General features: G+C 38.2%; 1 protein-coding gene across 6 annotated transcripts in view; it reads right to left on the reverse strand.

Annotated features, from left to right (window-relative positions):
* The window catches only part of ERC1 (ELKS/RAB6-interacting/CAST family member 1), a 399,625-nt gene that overhangs the window by 349,665 nt on the left and 32,540 nt on the right, over window positions 1-17,420 (reverse strand). For all 6 annotated transcript variants that reach the window (XM_082850733.1, XM_082850731.1, XM_082850730.1 and 3 more), the window contains exon 2: window positions 15,814-16,638. In XM_082850733.1, coding sequence (XP_082706859.1) covers window positions 15,814-16,482 — 669 coding nt within the window. In that variant the 5' untranslated portion in view covers window positions 16,483-16,638. The remainder of the gene's footprint in view (window positions 1-15,813; window positions 16,639-17,420) is intronic.

Genomic DNA, 17,420 nt, shown 5'->3' on the forward strand with positions numbered 1-17,420 from the left:
TACTCAGTAAAATTAGATCTATTAATTCAACATCCTGGACAGACTGCAGTCTAATATACTGTAAATCTTTTGAGTATGTGGAACTCAGATTTTAAAACCTATTTTGTAATAAATATGCCACAAAAAAATGTATTATACAACATCAAGTGAAAAGTATACTCTTAAAAAAAGTAATAACATTCATTTTACTCTTGGTGTGACAAAGAAATGATGTTTAATTTTAGGAAGCTACAATTCTTCTAATAAATGAAAACCTGGTAAAGAGAGTCACCGTTGTATCCACTTCCTGCCATAAATGCCAACAGCAAGTACATCCAATTTCAAGTTCCTCTGAAGCCAGTGAGTGGGCAGAAAAAAATCATAGCCAAAATGGGAAACACATGGCATTCATTCTTTGAAAAAAAGTCAGCAGTGGATTACAACCAGGAGGGGAAGCCATCTGTCACAAGAGAAGGAGGTGGCAGTAGCTATCAAGGACTAAAACATGCCACCTCAACCGGGGCAGGGTCAAGTCTTAGATTTTAATTCCAGCTAACTCTTGTAATAAGCAACAGTTTTCAAAATTATTAGTGTCAAATTATGGACGGAATGGGTAAGAAGAAGAAAAATCTACCAACACAGTTCAGTTCTACCAACACTGTTAACTCTTGCCTTGCTATGAGGAAGAGCAACAACATAGTAGATGGAAACCACACACACGTAAAAATCAGAACAAGTCAACACCTGGACAACTTCCATTTGCTCTAGTATAAGAAGGACTGGCAGTTTTATCTGCGCTGTATTTCTAGCCTATAAACACTGGCCCAACATGAAAAAGGAGAGCAACTTTCCGAACAGGAGAGTAACAGTGAACCCAAGTCAAAAATCACCTTTGCCACTGCCCCCACCCTTCACCTAGCCCTCCAGCCACCCTAGCCACGCCCAAGCCCTGCAGAACACTGGAGCTCCTGCTTTGGGCTCCACCTTTAAAAAGGTAAACTCTTCGGGCAACCTCAAAGGTTCGAAAGTAAGTGAAGGCCTGAAGTGTCAGGCCTATCTTCTCTACGGTCCTAAACCCACTAAAATTGGTCTCAGACACAGTAGGCTTCTAGGCTTCTAGGCTTCAAAGGATCCCAACAGTGAGTATCAGTTACCATCATTTTTAAATCTCAAAATACAGGTGCTGTTTAATTCAGATACAGTGTAGCCACTAGGCCTCTATTTACTGAAAGCTGCATTTTATACTGTCGTCAGAATGTATAAAAGCTGTTTCTGAATACGATACAATATTTGTGAAATTATAATTGGTCACACTAAGTCCAGTTTAGTCCCTCACTTGCTAACATTCCTTCCCTCATTCTAGTGGTTTTTGAAACCTCACTTCCTCCCCTCAGAGCCTTCTTCCCTAAAAGGAAGACAGTGATTTCCTCTAGAATAGATTCATCTAAATATCCAACTACTGGTGATTCAATTTTTTTCAGACTTTGGCATACAAAGCCATACTTATTCTTTACTTTAAAACGCCATTACATTTTCTAATTAAAACTCATCTGTTTGCGTCAACAAAAGTTCAATTTTTTAATATAATCGACTTGGGAGGTATACCTTCTGCTCCTTAAGAACAAAATAATAAATATTTATGATGACGGCGAAGAACACAGTTACTCTCTACCAAGGTAATAGTTATTATTCTAATTATACCAAAAATTAGACAATACGGTCCCGAAATGACCTTCACTATCTCAAAAGTTCAATAAGGAGGACATCAAGAAGTAGATCATCTCAATCAACAAACCTCTGGGAAAAATCTACGGAGTCCAACGAACAAAAAAGTTCAGGAATCATGAAGCAATCAATGTTGATCTCTTCCTTCTGCTCCTCAATAACATTTTGAGCAACTACAGCGTAAGGCTACTTCCCTCCTTTCCTGAAATAATTAACGTAAGTGTGAAGGATGCACTTAGTGTCCTGCAGTGTCCTATTTGTTTCTTCTTCCTGACCATCTAGTACAGTAGGAAGGAGCACAGACGTGGAGCTCAACTTCTGGGCTTGAATCCTGCCTCTGCCACTTACCTGCTCTGTGACCTCGGGCAAGTTACGTATTCTCTCTAAGCCTCTGTTTCCATATCAGTAAAATAAAAATAACAGTACCTACCTTCATAAGATCGTTATGATGATTAATAATAAAGGCAGAGCACATAAAATGGGGCCTGCTTCTTAGCAAACACTATACAAGCTATTACTGCTTTGAGTAGTAGTAGTTAGTTATCACTACTTATTCTGTTGTCTAAACCAGATGTCAGCAAACTTTCTCTGTAAAGGGCCAGATTAAATATTTCAGGTTTAAAGGACCATATGGACTCTGTCACAAATACTTAACTATACTGTTGCAGTGGGAAAGCAGACATAGACAATACACAAATAAATAAGCATGCCTATGTTCCAATCAAACTTTATGTATGGACGCTGAAGTTTGGATTTCATGTCATTGTCACATTCACAAAAACTACTCTTCTTTTCATTTTTTTTCAATCATTTAAAAAGGTAAAACCATTATTAGCTTGCAGGGGATGTATGAATCCTCTGGACATGATTTGGCCCACAGACTGTAACATAAAACCCCTGTTGTAAATCAATGCATCTTAAATGCCAGTCCGTGACCAAGTTTCCACCAATCCTTAATAAAATCGTCACTGTAAACTTAAAAGCTATATTTTCTTGGTAAGGACTGTTCTTTACTCTGTAATTAAGCAATTCCAACTCCTTTGGTGTTACAGTGTTTTTCCTCTTATAAAATGATACTAAGAGTATGAGGTCATTTATCTTTTTTTAATTGTCTTTACTTGACAATCCCATGAGGTCCACCCTCCTACTTTTTTGGGGGGCGTGGGGGGGTGGTTGTTGTTGTTTATTTCTTATTTTACTGGTGTGTGAACTCCAAGTCTAGGAATCATTAACCTAAAGCTTTCTGCCTAATCAAAACAAAGAGAAGTAGTGATACGTGTCACTGACACCTGCTGATAGTTAAACTAACCAAATTACAACTTTACCATCTGCTAAGCTGTTCACCTGAATCTCTTTTCTCGGCCCTTTCTCTTAACTTAACGTTGACTCCTTCCCAGAAGCATTTGGATCCTATGATACTTCCCTTCTTGTATTTCCTCCTCCAACTAAAATATTCACATTTAATAAATGACTATGTACATGTTAATTTTTCAATAAATATTTTAAACAAGTATCTGCATTTCACTCAGTTGTTCTTAGTTGAAAATGCCACAATGACATTTTACTTGGCTTTGTAACCAGAAAGACCAAGATCTGTCACTTCCCAGATACGAGATGTGAACAGATTACTCTCTTGATTTTTAGTTTCTTCACCTATAAATGAGGACAGTATCACTTCCCTACAGGATTTTTGTTAGAATTAGAAAATAACATATGAAAGAATCTAGTATGGCATTTGTAAATGCTCTATAAAAGTAGTTATTAACATGTTCATTGGGTTTCTACAGGAGGTACTCAGAGATGTATTTGACAACAGTGTCACTGTAAGACTTAATTTTCACTGACAAATCTACTACACTATTTTTAAAGGTACAATAGATGACATATAAAAACCAAAGAGAACACCATATGTAACGCTACATTTTTAATGGCAGTGAAGTAATAAGAGATAATGTGAGCAAAGAGCACTTTTTAGTGACATATATTAATATTTATATAAAAATTTCAGCTAGAAAAAAGTAACAACGCAGAAATAAATAGTTTTAAATAAACACAAGTGAATATATTCTGTGTTGTCCATCCTCAAGAATTCTCCACTGTTTTGTAAAGGTTAAGTCTTCTTTATACAAAGTCACATAGTTTAAATTATTGACAGAGAGTTTTGGGTCCAACTAACTAGCCAGAAACTCCTTACCACAGAGATAAAACAGAGCAGTAAAAAAACTATTTCCAGCAATATTACATTCCTTTTGGGAAAGCACTCTATAATTCATGGATGAGTCACTGTGGAAATAAAAAAGTTAAATAATGGGTAAGACTGTAACTGAAAATCCTGAGAGCTAATTACCCTACTCAAAGGTCCTGGTAACTCCTTCAGGAATATTAAGGCTACACTGGTAATAATTAGTTATCCAAATGAAACTTATTATCCATGGTGACCCACTTTCTAGAAAAACTGTATAGGTCCCATGCTACTGCTTCCCTCCTCAGAGCAGATTATAAGATACATCTCATACTTCAAAAAATGTTCTACAACATTCTTTGTATTTATGAAATACGAGACTTGGTTCCAATTGACACTGATTGCTCTGTATACCTATTATGGCATTTAGTCTTGTCCATAATTTTATACATATTATCTCCTTTAATCTCATTTAATTATCACAACAATCAAAAAAGCATTTTCTCCATGTGACAACTGATGAAACTCACAAGAAAGCTCTTTGCTCTTTATATGCAAGCACTGATTTTATGCTGCCTACCTTGGAAAGGACATCAATAGTCAAGTATTTCTCATTCCCAGAAGGGCCTACCTTGGTTATGTGAATCAGTCTTGAACCAGGGCATTAAATCAAAGTGAAGAGATTCTTAGAGAGAATTCCATTAGGAAAACTGACAAAAACAAATCAGATAACTGGTGGGACTTCCCTGGTGGTCCAGCAGTTAAGACTCCGCACTCCCAATGCAGGGGGCCTGGGTTCCATCCCTGGTCAGGGAACTAGATCCCGCATGCCGCAACTGAAGATCCCACATGCCACAACGAAGATCCTGCACGTGGCAACGAAGATCCCACGTGCCGCAACCAAGACCCGGCACAGCCAAATAAATAAGTTTTTTTTAAAAATCAAATAACTGTAGAAGTAAGAAAGAATCTCTAGAGACCACCTTGTCCAACCCTCTAGGGTTTACAGATGAGAAAACGGGTCCAAAAAGATTAAACCATGTACCCATGGTCACACACCTAGTTACTACTGACTGGCAGAGCCAGGATCAAAATGAGAATGCAAGTCTCCTTTTTTAGAATCAGTGTCCTATCCACTACACCAGTGATTCCCAAGCTCATCAGACCCAAGGCCACCCTTCCCCTTCTTATAACAAGTATTTTGTAATGTGCCCTTTACTATCTTAAAATAAAATTCATAGATAATAAGCCTACCCTCACATGAAATCCAAAAATATTAATATAATGCTCTGTGAAAGAAAGATAAGGAGTTTTATAATAAAATAACATGTATTTTAACATGTGAAATGCTGACATGGGCATGTGCAGAGAGAGGCTGTTTGGTGGATGCATTGGTCAACAATGCAATGTTGCTGCTTACGTCATTTTCTAAAATAATAAAAACTCTACATAAAGTTCCAAACAAAACAAAGTTACGATCTTCCATCAACTTACACAGTAGTCCCAATGCTAGAAAATTCAATGTACACTACAGCTATTCAAAACGATGCTAATGTATTCATGCACATTTATGTATATAGTTAGGATCTAGGCTCAGGTCATTATAAACAGATTTCTCATCTATACAAATTTTTGGCAAGACGTTTGAAAATCATATGGAATAAGGGAGAATTTTTCAATGCAGGGCTATCCTAAGCATTTCAGGGTATCTAGGAATCCTGGGCCTTCTCTACCCTAAATCCAAAAACTGCCTTCTGCATCCAAATTATGCTTCCTGCCAATGTTCCCAAAACTTTCCAATAACTGAGAACAACGAGTACCTATCACCAAAAATACCAAGAGAAAGTCAGGAATCTAGCCACTACCATTTAAGTAGATTCTCTTTTGACTGCTTCGTTTCTTGAAAATGCTCTGTACCATGGGTAGCATGTTTTCTCAGAGAAACAAGAAATATACCTCATGAAATTACAGGATAGGAAAGGTTGGAGCTCATTAAGTATGCTTCTCTCCTAAGAATGTGGCACCTATGCTAAGTGCCTATGCCCATGAAGAGCCATGTGGCTCATAGAATACATTACTCAGATTATCAAATCTATGAAAGATAATTAAAACTAAGAACGTTTTCTGAATATATTCTTCTACTTTCTCAGTAGATTTTATATCCTACACAACGACAGTTTTCACTTAGCTCCCCAAAAAATGCTTTTCTTTGAAATAGAGTGAATGCTGTAGGACATTTATAATGTAAACAGTGCAGCTGTGTAAAAATAAATAAACAAAAATACTATGCTTAAACAAAGATGTATCTGTGAACAGCTAATCAAAGCAGATTTGCTTTCATTTTAATACCATTATCTCAGACCAACAACAGGAATGATACTGGTGTACAAAGAATAATATATATAAATACCAGTCCAAAAGTCTTTACAGATGGTATGTAAGTCATCTATAACATACCATTATTTATATTTTTTTGACAATGAAAATACCTGAATTACAGACACATATCTCTTCCTAGATTTCACAAAACACAGAAGGAGAACTCAATATAAATAATGAAGAAACTGGGGCTTCCCTGGTGGCGCAGTGGTTGAGAGTCTGCCTGCCGATGCAGGAAACACAGGTTCGTGCCCCGGTCCGGGAAGATCCCACATGCCGAGGAGCGGCCACTGAGCCTGCGCGTCCAGAGCCTCTGCTCCGCAACGGGAGAGGCCACAACTGTGAGAGGCCACAACAGTGAGAGGCCACAACAGTGAGAGGCCCGCGTACCGCAAAAAAAAAAAAAAAAAAAGAAACTTAACCTGAAAAAAATATTTCTCAGTTATGCTTTTAAGGACACAGTTCTTCATCACAAAATTTTACAGCACAGAGGAAAATTTAAGAGATTAACTTGTCCAAATCCCTGCTCTAAGGCAAAAAAATGTATTGTGTGATAAACCAGTGGGTGACAACCTCTCATCATATCTTATGCTACAGTATCAGAAAATAAAAATACATATTTTCTCTTTTCTTTTACCGTTCAGAGAATTTAAAAACCAAATCAAGATGAAACATACAAAATAATAGGCCTAAACATTCACAAGGTAACTTTAGCAGAAACCAGCACATATCGTGGGCTCTGCACTCAACAACAGCTCCCTAAGTTTAATGGGTATTCCTCAAGCACAAACTAGGTAATTAAAAAGTTACATAAAATTTTCCATGAGAATGGCTTAAAATGCACTGCCTGCCAATATTCTTAGTCTTTAAAATTGAGCTCTCCTTCAGAATTTTACAATACTTTCTAATAGTTAAGCAATAGTAATACAGATTCCCACTGTCAAGGAATTCTTGATGATTTGCTCTCATTTTCAGGGCAACAAATTATAATGTTCAAGCACTGCTCACAAGTCAATTTTTAAAGTATGCAGTAGTTCTTGAAGAATTTAAGTCCTCCTTTATTTAAGGTTATGGATATTAAATGGATCCCAGAGAGTGAACAAATTTAAAAATCACAATTACAACCAAAAATTGATCAATATATCCTTTTCCTTTTTTTAGTTTCTTCACAGTAAAAACTGGGTAACTGATGAGACAAAGAGGAATCCTTACTGCAAAGCATTCCATAAGGAGAATATTTACTGCTTAGACAACTATAACTACTGGCTAAGACAGCCTACCCAAGGCACCTCTCTAATGACAGAAAAATATATGCCATTAACAAGCAGCAACAAGAAGAAAACATTGGATCTTTTGACCTTTTTCAACTTGTTGCTATTCCTTTCACTGATGTTTCTACTAAGGGGTACACTATGTATTTCTAGAAGTCTATTATCCTCCCATTCATTATACCCTACAAAATAAGATACAGTGTGAAAAGAACAATCCAAGAGATAATGTAAGTATTCTTTACATAGATCCTCTAAATCACTAAGACACTTTAATGTTCATGTTAATTCAGGAGTCCAAAAATTCAAGAAAGCAATTTACCACCTTAATAGTTTTCACATTGCTTTCAGCTTTATTTCTAGTTTAAGGTCAGTTCAGCAGAAAAATACAATAATACAAAGGGGGTGTTCAATATTTGTTAAGTCAACAATATTAAATATTAAACATTAAAACTAGTATTTAAAAACAGATGGGGCCTTCCCTGGTGGCGCAGTGGTTGAGAGTCTGCCTGCCGATGCAGGGGACGCCGGTTCAGGCCCCGGTTTGGGAAGATCCCACATGCCGCAGAGAGGCTGGGCCCGTGAGCCACGGCCGCAACGGGAGAGGCCACAATAGTGAGAGGCCCGCATACCGCAAAAAAATAAAAATAAAATAAAATAAAATAAAAACAGATGAACACTTTCACAAGCTTGCCAGAAAAAGGGTGGCATCTCTAACCACAGTTTATATCTGAGAACACACAACCAAAACGATTAAGGATAGATCTCAAAGTAGGAAGTTTCATTCAATGCACATGGATAAATTCATTCCAAAACTTTGAAGAAGCACTTTTCCAGCTTTCTAAAACAGCAAAGCTTTCTATTATTTAATACTGTCTGGGCTGAATTTTGGTATTAGGTTTTATCCAGTCTTTTCCCATTATTTACTATTACTGAAGAAACAGTAAAATTTCCTAAACCATGGCAAAGAAGCAAAAGCCTTGCTGATGTCAAAGACCACGACGTTTTATTACAACACAACAGATAAGAGAAGAGGGGTATTATAGCTAAAGAATAAACTAATCAAGACCCTTAGTGGCAACCTCTTACCAGAGTCAGAAGACCCCAGTAAGGCCTTTAGACTTGTAGTCCCTTCTGCCTCGAACATTTCACCCCCAAGAGTCACATCATTCAGGTCTCTCTTTCTCAGAGGCATAAAGCACTTCTGCTGCACACTGAAATACAATGGCTGTCTCAATGAGCACCATTTTAAAAGACTGAACTCAAAACCAATGATTATTCAGACTCAGGTATACGGATAAATTTTTCTCAAAATTTAAACTAACGTGTCAACTCAAAGACAATAACTGGCAATACTTCTTGCCAATGATAAAATCCGAGTTTCAAGGAAAACTCAGAATTTTGGAAAACTTGTATCTCCTGCCTGGTGAGCTTACCAATACTTGAAGACTCTTCTGATGAAATAAGAAGTGTTATTAACGAAAGAATTTTTTTAATCTAATGAAATGTGTCGACATTTGGAAGACCTACATAACTCAATGAACCAATATTTTCCAAATGACCAATATACAGTGTTACAAAAGCGGGAGAAGGCATATGTATTATTCATGTATGTCCTCTACATGTAAAAGATCTGTTCAGAGCGCAAGACAGACCAATTTATTTTAATGTAACAAAGTATGGAAAAGTCACTGATAGGATTTCAGATTCCACACTGCACTAACTGTAAGAAACTACCACTCACTGATGAAAATGTTCTAAAATTACATTATGGTTTTGATTGCACACCTTGCAGTAAATTTACTAAAAAAATTAATTGAATTGTACACTTAAAATGGATGAATCTTATGGCACGTAAATCATACCTCAATAAAGCGTTAAAAATAAAAACTACCACTTGTCAAATTTTGGTGTGGTTTCAAAACATATCCACAGGCTTCCCTGGTGGCACAGTGGTTAAGAATCTGTCTGCCAATGCAGGGGACACAGGTTCGAGCCCTGGTCCAGGAAGATCCCACATGCCACGGAGCAACTAAGCCTGTGTGCCTAGTTGAGCCTGCACTGAGCCTGCACTCTAGAGCCCGCGAGCCACAACTACTAAAGCCCACGTGCCGCAACTACTGTAGCCCGTGTGCCTAGAGCCCGTGCTCTGTAACAAGAGAAGCCACCACAACAGAAGCCCGCACACTGCAACGAAGAGCAGCCCCTGCTCGCCACAACTAGAGAAAGCCCGCGTGCAGCAACGAAGACCCAATGCAGCCAAAAATAAATTTAAAATAATATATATATATCCACAATTATCTGAAAAGGCTTTTAAAATACTCTTGCCGGGGCTTTCCTGGTGGCGCAGTGGTTAAGAATCCGACTGCCAATGCAGGGGACACAGGTTCGAGCCCTGGCCCGGGAAGATCCCACATGCCATGGAGCAACTAAGCCCGTGCGTCACTACTGAGCCTGCGCTCTGGAGCCCGTGAGCCACAACTACTGAAGCCCACGGGCCTAGAGCCTGTGCTCCACAACAAGAGAAGCCACTGCAATGAGAAACCACCGCAATGCGAAGCCCGCACACCACAACGAAGAGTAGCCCCCGCTCACCGCCACTAGAGAAAAGCCCGCGCGCAGCAACGAAGACCCAATGCAGCCAAAAATAAATAAATAAATATTATAAATAAATAATAAAATAAAATACTCCTGCCTTTTCCAACTAATTTATATGAAGCCTGAGTTTCTTCATATACTTCAATCCAAACAACAAACTGCAACAGACCACTGAAAGCAGAAACAGATATGACAGTTAGCTGTCATCTATTAAGCCAGACATTAGACTTGCAAAGCTATTTTTCATTAAAAATGTTATTTATATTAACATTTAATGTGTTCATTATTTTTAAATATATCAGTAAATATTTTTTGAATTTCTATTTTAGTCTCCAATATGGCAAATATTGATAGATAAACACCTACATACACAAAAGCTACTTGAGGTTCCTTAATAATTTTTACAAGTGTACCGCATCCTGAGGCCAGTTTGAGAACTGATGCTAAAGGGGACCATACCTGAGTGCCTGAGGGCTCCTCCAAAATCAGAACAGTTCCAAGGGTGGTTTCAAAGCAAAATAGGTCCTGCATATCACATGCTCTGGAAGTGTATGAGCCACTAGCACAGCTAGGGATGGTACAGTATGCGCATCAAGGCTGAATCGTTTCTCACCTTCTCAATCTACAAGGTCCACAGATGAAATTAAGCTGGACAGGTGTCATTTCAACCAAGTATTCTCCACCAATTGTCAAAATGCAACAGAACTTACCATGAGCCTATTAGGTAGGAAAGACTGCCAGAACAAACAGAAAGGGAGGTAGTTTCAGTAAGCATTACTGCTGATAATATGGAAAAATAGAAGGAACACATTTCTGTTAAAGACTAGCTTTCCAACTCCAGAAGGAAACATAAATGTTTTTGGAGATGCACATGGCAGCACAGAAAGTGAGAAGAAACAGTTCATAAAAGATTTCTAATCTTGTCCTTAGGGAAGAACAGAACACTTTCAATATGAAGTTAATCATTTTCTTGCTGAAAGCACATTTCCACAGTACTTCTCTTTTTGACGAATTTACTCCAAATTCATCATGCAGAGGTACCTGATTTCAATGAACTTGTTAACTAAAACAAAATAAAGGACGTCTATTAGCAAAAGTTCGTCATGACAGGAATATAAACATTCACCTTTCTAAATGAAGAGTGACTTTCGGTAATCGAGAGAGTCACTCAAGTTATCTACCGTCAAAGAGAAATACCACAAGAAAGACAGGAGACCAAGACACAGACACAGCGGGTGAGAAACCATACATAAAACACGTGCCGTTAAATGGCTTCTCTCTTCCTCTCCACTCCTAACTCCCACAAGCAGGGACATTCAGCCTGTGGGACTGAACTAACTAGATCAGTACAGTTTCCAACATTAACAAGCAAACATATAACAACATCCCTGTGCCTGTACCTGAGGTCACAGTCACTAGTCTCTTATCTGCAAATGCTTATGAAAAACTTCTCCTCAAATAATGAAAACTAAATTCACCATTTCTTACCCTTAATCTAGTTCTACCTTCTAATCTCTAACCATTTATCATCAATCGCAAAAACATTTCCTCAGTCTCAGTACCACAGTTCATCGCAGTCTTCTCTCTTGCCATCACAGTCTATATCCAAATATCTCTTTGAAAATACTTGGTGGATGTGCACCTCCTTCCCCATTCCTTTTACCCAAATAAATCCAGGCCTCCTGCAACGAACTCACTCGCTTTCCCTGCCTGCCTTCCTTCAATCTGCTCTGCAGACGAGCAATAAAGGCTGCTCCTAAACAATTTTTTGGTTATGTCATTCATTCCCTTGTTCGAGAGCACCCTAGGGCAACTAACTTCCTGTTACTTTCTCAAATTCTTCTTTGAATAAGTCAGATTAAGGAAGAAAAAAGTTACACACTTTTAAAGGATGAATTAAATTATACCTCAATAAAGTTGTCATAAAGGGAGAGAGGGAGGAAGCTAGGCCAGGAGCGGCAAAAGAAGGTGAGAGGAGGGGGAACTCTTTAAATGGCTGCCGGAGAAGTCACTGCAGGCACCCTGCAGAGCTGAAAGGCCAGGAGCACCCACACAGCTGTCTGAGGCATCGGGCCTCCCAGGAACCAATTCCAGTGACGGTCAAGCACTGGACTGTGAAACTGACTCTTGCATCAAACGGATATAGCTTTGTTAGAAAATACATTCCTCCATGGAGCCAGAACGTAAAACCTTCATATCTGTACTCATTTTTCCAGTACTGGCTTTCCAAAAAAAATACCAAAGAAGAAAGAAAGGGCAAAAACTTTCCTCTTCATGGCTGCCCGTCGAAACACAGAGTATAACTAAAATGCCACACGTCTCTCCTTTAGAGTCCCCACAACCACTTGTTATAAAGCATGGTTTCCAGGCCCCTCCAATACTCTTCCGGGCAAATAGAGCACTGGTAACATGATAGCAAGTTCCAGGGGCAGCATGATTTTAAAAAGTAAAATGGAACTATGACCTCCCTTGATCAATATTAGTGTAACTAAAAAAAGCAAGTTCATTTTCTGGTTTCTTTTGCACGAAAGAATAAAAAATGGGTTTCCCAACTCATATCTAAGCTGCTACTATCTTCATAGATTCTGTAAATTAGCAAACCCATAAAACTAATTCTATCACTGAGATGAAATCACACACTAGACCACACTGCAAAATGTACCAGAGGGGAAAGAGAGACTGCAATCCTCTGGCAACTTCTCTTATTTCCTCACAAATAAGCCCTGTCAGGTATTTGTACAACAGTTTTTATTAGATTCACTGGATCATTTTCCATAATACTCCACTACATCCCAGGTAAGCAAATTTACCAGCTCTACAAGAAGCCAATTTCCCACATGCATTTATATACCTTCGCACATGAAAAATCCAATGGATGAGTAGCTTATATTTCTATAAGCCACACATGAACAAATTTTGCTTCTCAAAATGACTGTTAACTCCCCAACAGGAGCATATCTATCTCACATTTGACTTAATTTTCTCAGGACATTCTCCACAGTGCCTCTAACACATGCCATTTCTGGAACGCCAGAAAAGATCAAATCTATCTGGAAAAGAGACTAGAATACCAATTTATCCACAATACTCTGAATAATCATTCATAATTCATCTCTGTGTTAAAACGGGATTATCAAAAAGAAAAGTTAAACAAATAGTCCAAGACAGAGATCCCAGATTTTGAAATCAGACGCTAAATGACAGTGAAACAATTAGCAACCTCATGAAAAAGTTTATTTAAATTCAAATAATAATGGCTTTCACCATGTAACAAATCAAGGTACAACCTAAAATTATTAAAATGTTAACAGTCACAAGTGTCCAAACAGTGAGAACAAATGACAAAACAAAGATTTACAGAGAGCAAGTCTCTTTTTTAATTTCTGAATTTCAAATTCTCTTGATCCCTAAATAATAAAATCAAAAAATCAGAATCCTAAATAAAATCAAACTCCAAGAGCAAAAAAATACAAAAAGCAAAACATTAAACTCACTTGCCATACTGTAACAGTTTTTTAAAGGTACTCTGATCACACAAAATTCCAATGAAAGTGGTTTAAAATAATTATTTTAAAAATAAGCTTCCAACTAAACATACAGGAATATTACAAGGCATAATAACCAAAAAGAAGTATGACAGTATCTTTACTAGATGCCGGTTAGAATAAAATTTAAAAATATAAATCATCCACAGCCTTAGCTTTGCAATTAACCAAGCTCACAGCTGGACTTCTATTCTTCATCAAGTAAACACACCAAAAGCCTTCCTCGGGCTTCCCTGGTGGCGCAGTGGTTGAGAGTCCGCCTGCCGATGCAGGGGACAGGGTTCGTGCCCCCGTCCGGGAAGATCCCACATGCCGCGCAGCGGCTGGGCCCGTGAGCCATGGCCGCTGAGCCTGCGCGTCCGGAGCCTGTTGCTCCGCAACGGGAGAGGCCACAACAGTGGGAGGCCCGCGTACCGCAAAAAAATAAAAATAAAAAAAGACTTCCTCATTCTCAATTTTAAAAAAGAAAAGCCTTTTCCTGTTAAAACATATATTGTTCCATTTCTCCAACACCAGTACTTGAAAGTTCAGTAACAAAAACAGCTGGATATTTATTTTTGAAACAATCTTCTAAAAGAACTTCCTAATAATGAACCATACACATTAGGCAATTCTAAGCAAATGTGTTTTTTCATTTGATAGGATTCTAGACCAAGATCTCTGTGGTCCAATCAGATCAAACATTTAGAATGTGTCTAAATCCCCAATCTCAAACTGAAATGGGGAAATTTGTTTAATTACTGTAAATCCTATTAAACCAATCTTCTTTGTAAAGTGGAAAATGTCCAACCTCTGAGGGCTATGGAGGGTGTAATGAATGCAGAGTTTAATTAGGGCCCACTGCCGGCTCACTATAATCTATTAATTAGCATTCTCAGTTCTCTGTATCTCATTGCAGTGTCTCACTTTACTTTAAAATTGCACCCTTCATTTTTTGGACCAAAGTTATACAATTTTAGGATTGTGTGGTAATTATAGTGGGTGCAGGAAGAATACACTCCTGCCAGCACTGGTGTGTAATTAGGGCAGGGGGCGGAATCTCGATAAGGCATTGTTCACCCTCCTTCAGCACATATGGTTTTTTTGGCATCAGAGCTCTGTGGACTGTTTCACTTCCACTGGACTAAAGTGCTGAGTTCCCACCATAGTCTTTTCAGAAGATTCAAATATTTGCCTTTGAATGTAGCTTGATAATTAGAAAGGTTATTGTCACTGCTTTTTATCCACATAGCTTTTAAAGTATAGGCATAATTAGCTGCCTGAATTATTTGAAAATAAAGAAGTAAGCCAATAATTTTTTTTCTCGTTAAAATGGACTGGAAATTTCCAGGTCGCTGGATAATTAAAACCGTCTTGGTGACAGGCATATTTTCAGCACCATCAAAAAGGTACACTGGCTAGCTAATTCAATGATAAATTCAATAACCTCAATTTAACATTCAACTTCTACCAAAATCTAATTTATATTTTATATATAACCAATCACAGCAAGTTGCCTTTCTTCCACCTTAAATCCTCAAATTTGAAGAATTAAAGAATTTTTTTAAAAAAGGATCCTGAAGTTAAACTTTCCTAAATGTCAAGAGAAAGAGCTGCTACTCATTGTTGGTACTTAATAAATATGTACAATGTTAACTTTTTAAAATTAATTTCTGTTCTGTACTGTCAGGATATTGATTTGCCTTGTGATAGGTATTTTTTTAAGATTGACTTTTTTAACACTTACTATGGTAAATCTTAACGCTATACCCCACGTAAGTTACACAGCCTGAATAATTTTGATAATGGATCTTAGAGCATGTGGCAAAATTACATTCTCATAAGAAGTGAAAAAAGATAATATATGCTGAAAGAAAAGAGGAAGAAAAAGAGAAGCTAGGGAAAAGAAACAAGCAAGAATGGTGAGCAAGCAGACATGGCAGCCAGAAAGAAATTAAAGCACAGGACCAATGTGGAAAAGGCGGAGAAATGGAGAGCACAACATACTAAGAAAAACAGGAAGAAGGAAAATAAATGAACCAAGAAGGGAAAGACCTAAGAAAGGAGAGAGAAAGAATGGCTCATTTCATTTATGTACATGAATTGTTTCATAAATACAGAATACAGAAAGGCAAACATATATATATATATAACTAACCTGGTTTTCCTCCTGCACAACTCTATACTGTTCCTTCCAAATAGTGATTTTGGAAGCTTCATCTTTTCTCAGGGCTCGTTCTTTCTTCAGCTCTGGGCTCCAGAAGGTCTTGATGCTATTCATTGAAGAACTTAATTTGCTCTCCTTTACTTCCACATCCTTTCGCAAGAGATCATTTTCCCTTAATACTTCCTTCAGCTGTGTCTGCAGATCCATGATTGTGTTATCTCTTGCTTGACGAAGAGAGTGAGGAACGGTGGATGCCATGCTCACAGGAGGGAGGTGATGCTCTCCAAATGCTATGGTGTCACTAGCAACCCCACTGCTAGCTATATTGGGGCTACTGCCCATAGCAGTCATCCTCACACCATAAGGCAGACGTCCTCCAGAACGGCCAAGGGTCATGGTGCTTTTAGGTGTTTCCGAACCCACATTTTCATGGTCACTTAGGTACATAGGGCCAGAAGTGGCATAGGCAGCGTTTAAGGACTGGATATTCTCCATTGAAAGGGTTTTCCCACTGCCACCTCCGACACTGCTTCCAGAATTCCCTCCTGTACTATTGGTTCGACGATGACCCAAGCGAGGGGAACGTGGAAGCCGAGGTGATCGCCCAGGGCTCTGGTTGCTTGGTTCCACCTTCCCAACTGAGCGAGCACTTCCATACATGGTTGCAAGATGAATTCAGGTGCCAGGAAAGGTGTAAAGCAGAAAACAAAATACGGAACTCTGTGAGGTTTCTCTATGGCTATAAGTCTGCTGAAGGCTAATCAGAAATACCAGGTCCTCAGCTGCCCAATCTTGAAGAAATAGCTTACACCATATCTGTAATGAAAAGATCACACATTAACTCCTCCAAAAAGAAACAATTCCCCTCTCAGACACTTTTCATTGCCCCCCTTGAGCAAGACCTCCCCTTCGATCATCTATTTACTCCTGCCCCTGTCTACAGCGTAACTTATTTCTCAGTAAACATCATTGTAAAAACACTCAACATGTCTCGAAACTGAATACTGAAGCCATACCAAGGAAAGGGAAAAGAAGCAGAGATAAGAGTGTAAACATTGGCAAGAAAAAGATAAAACTCAGTGCTTGAATATATGATTTTTCTAACTGGAAAATCCAAGATCATCAGCTGACAACTACTAGAACCAATAGGAGAACTCACTCAACAAACTGCTTAGGCACAGATCAATACATACATATCAGTACTTTTCTGTGCACTAGTAATAACAACTGGAAAATGCAATTTAAATAAAATCCCATTCACAACAGCAACAAAACCATAAAGACACTTTGCTATATAAATAGAACAAAAATGTGTACGAATTTTTGGAAAAACTACAAAACACTCCTGAACAAAAGGAAAGTTATCCATGTTCATGGAGGAGAAGACAAACATTGTAAAGGTGTCCGTTCTTCCCCAGCTACTCCACATGCCAATGAAAATCTCTACAGGATTCCTCACATAACCCAACAAGCTGACTCCAAAATGCAAATGGAGGAGTAAAGGTACAACAATAACCAAAACAATCTGAAACAGAAGAACAAAGGAAGATGTCCCCTAAATAGCAAGACACATTATAGGTCCATGATCCTTTATTTGC

The sequence above is a fragment of the Leucopleurus acutus genome (assembly GCF_964270905.1).
Source record: "Leucopleurus acutus genome assembly, chromosome: 11".
NCBI classification, from domain to species: domain Eukaryota; kingdom Metazoa; phylum Chordata; class Mammalia; order Artiodactyla; family Delphinidae; genus Leucopleurus; species Leucopleurus acutus.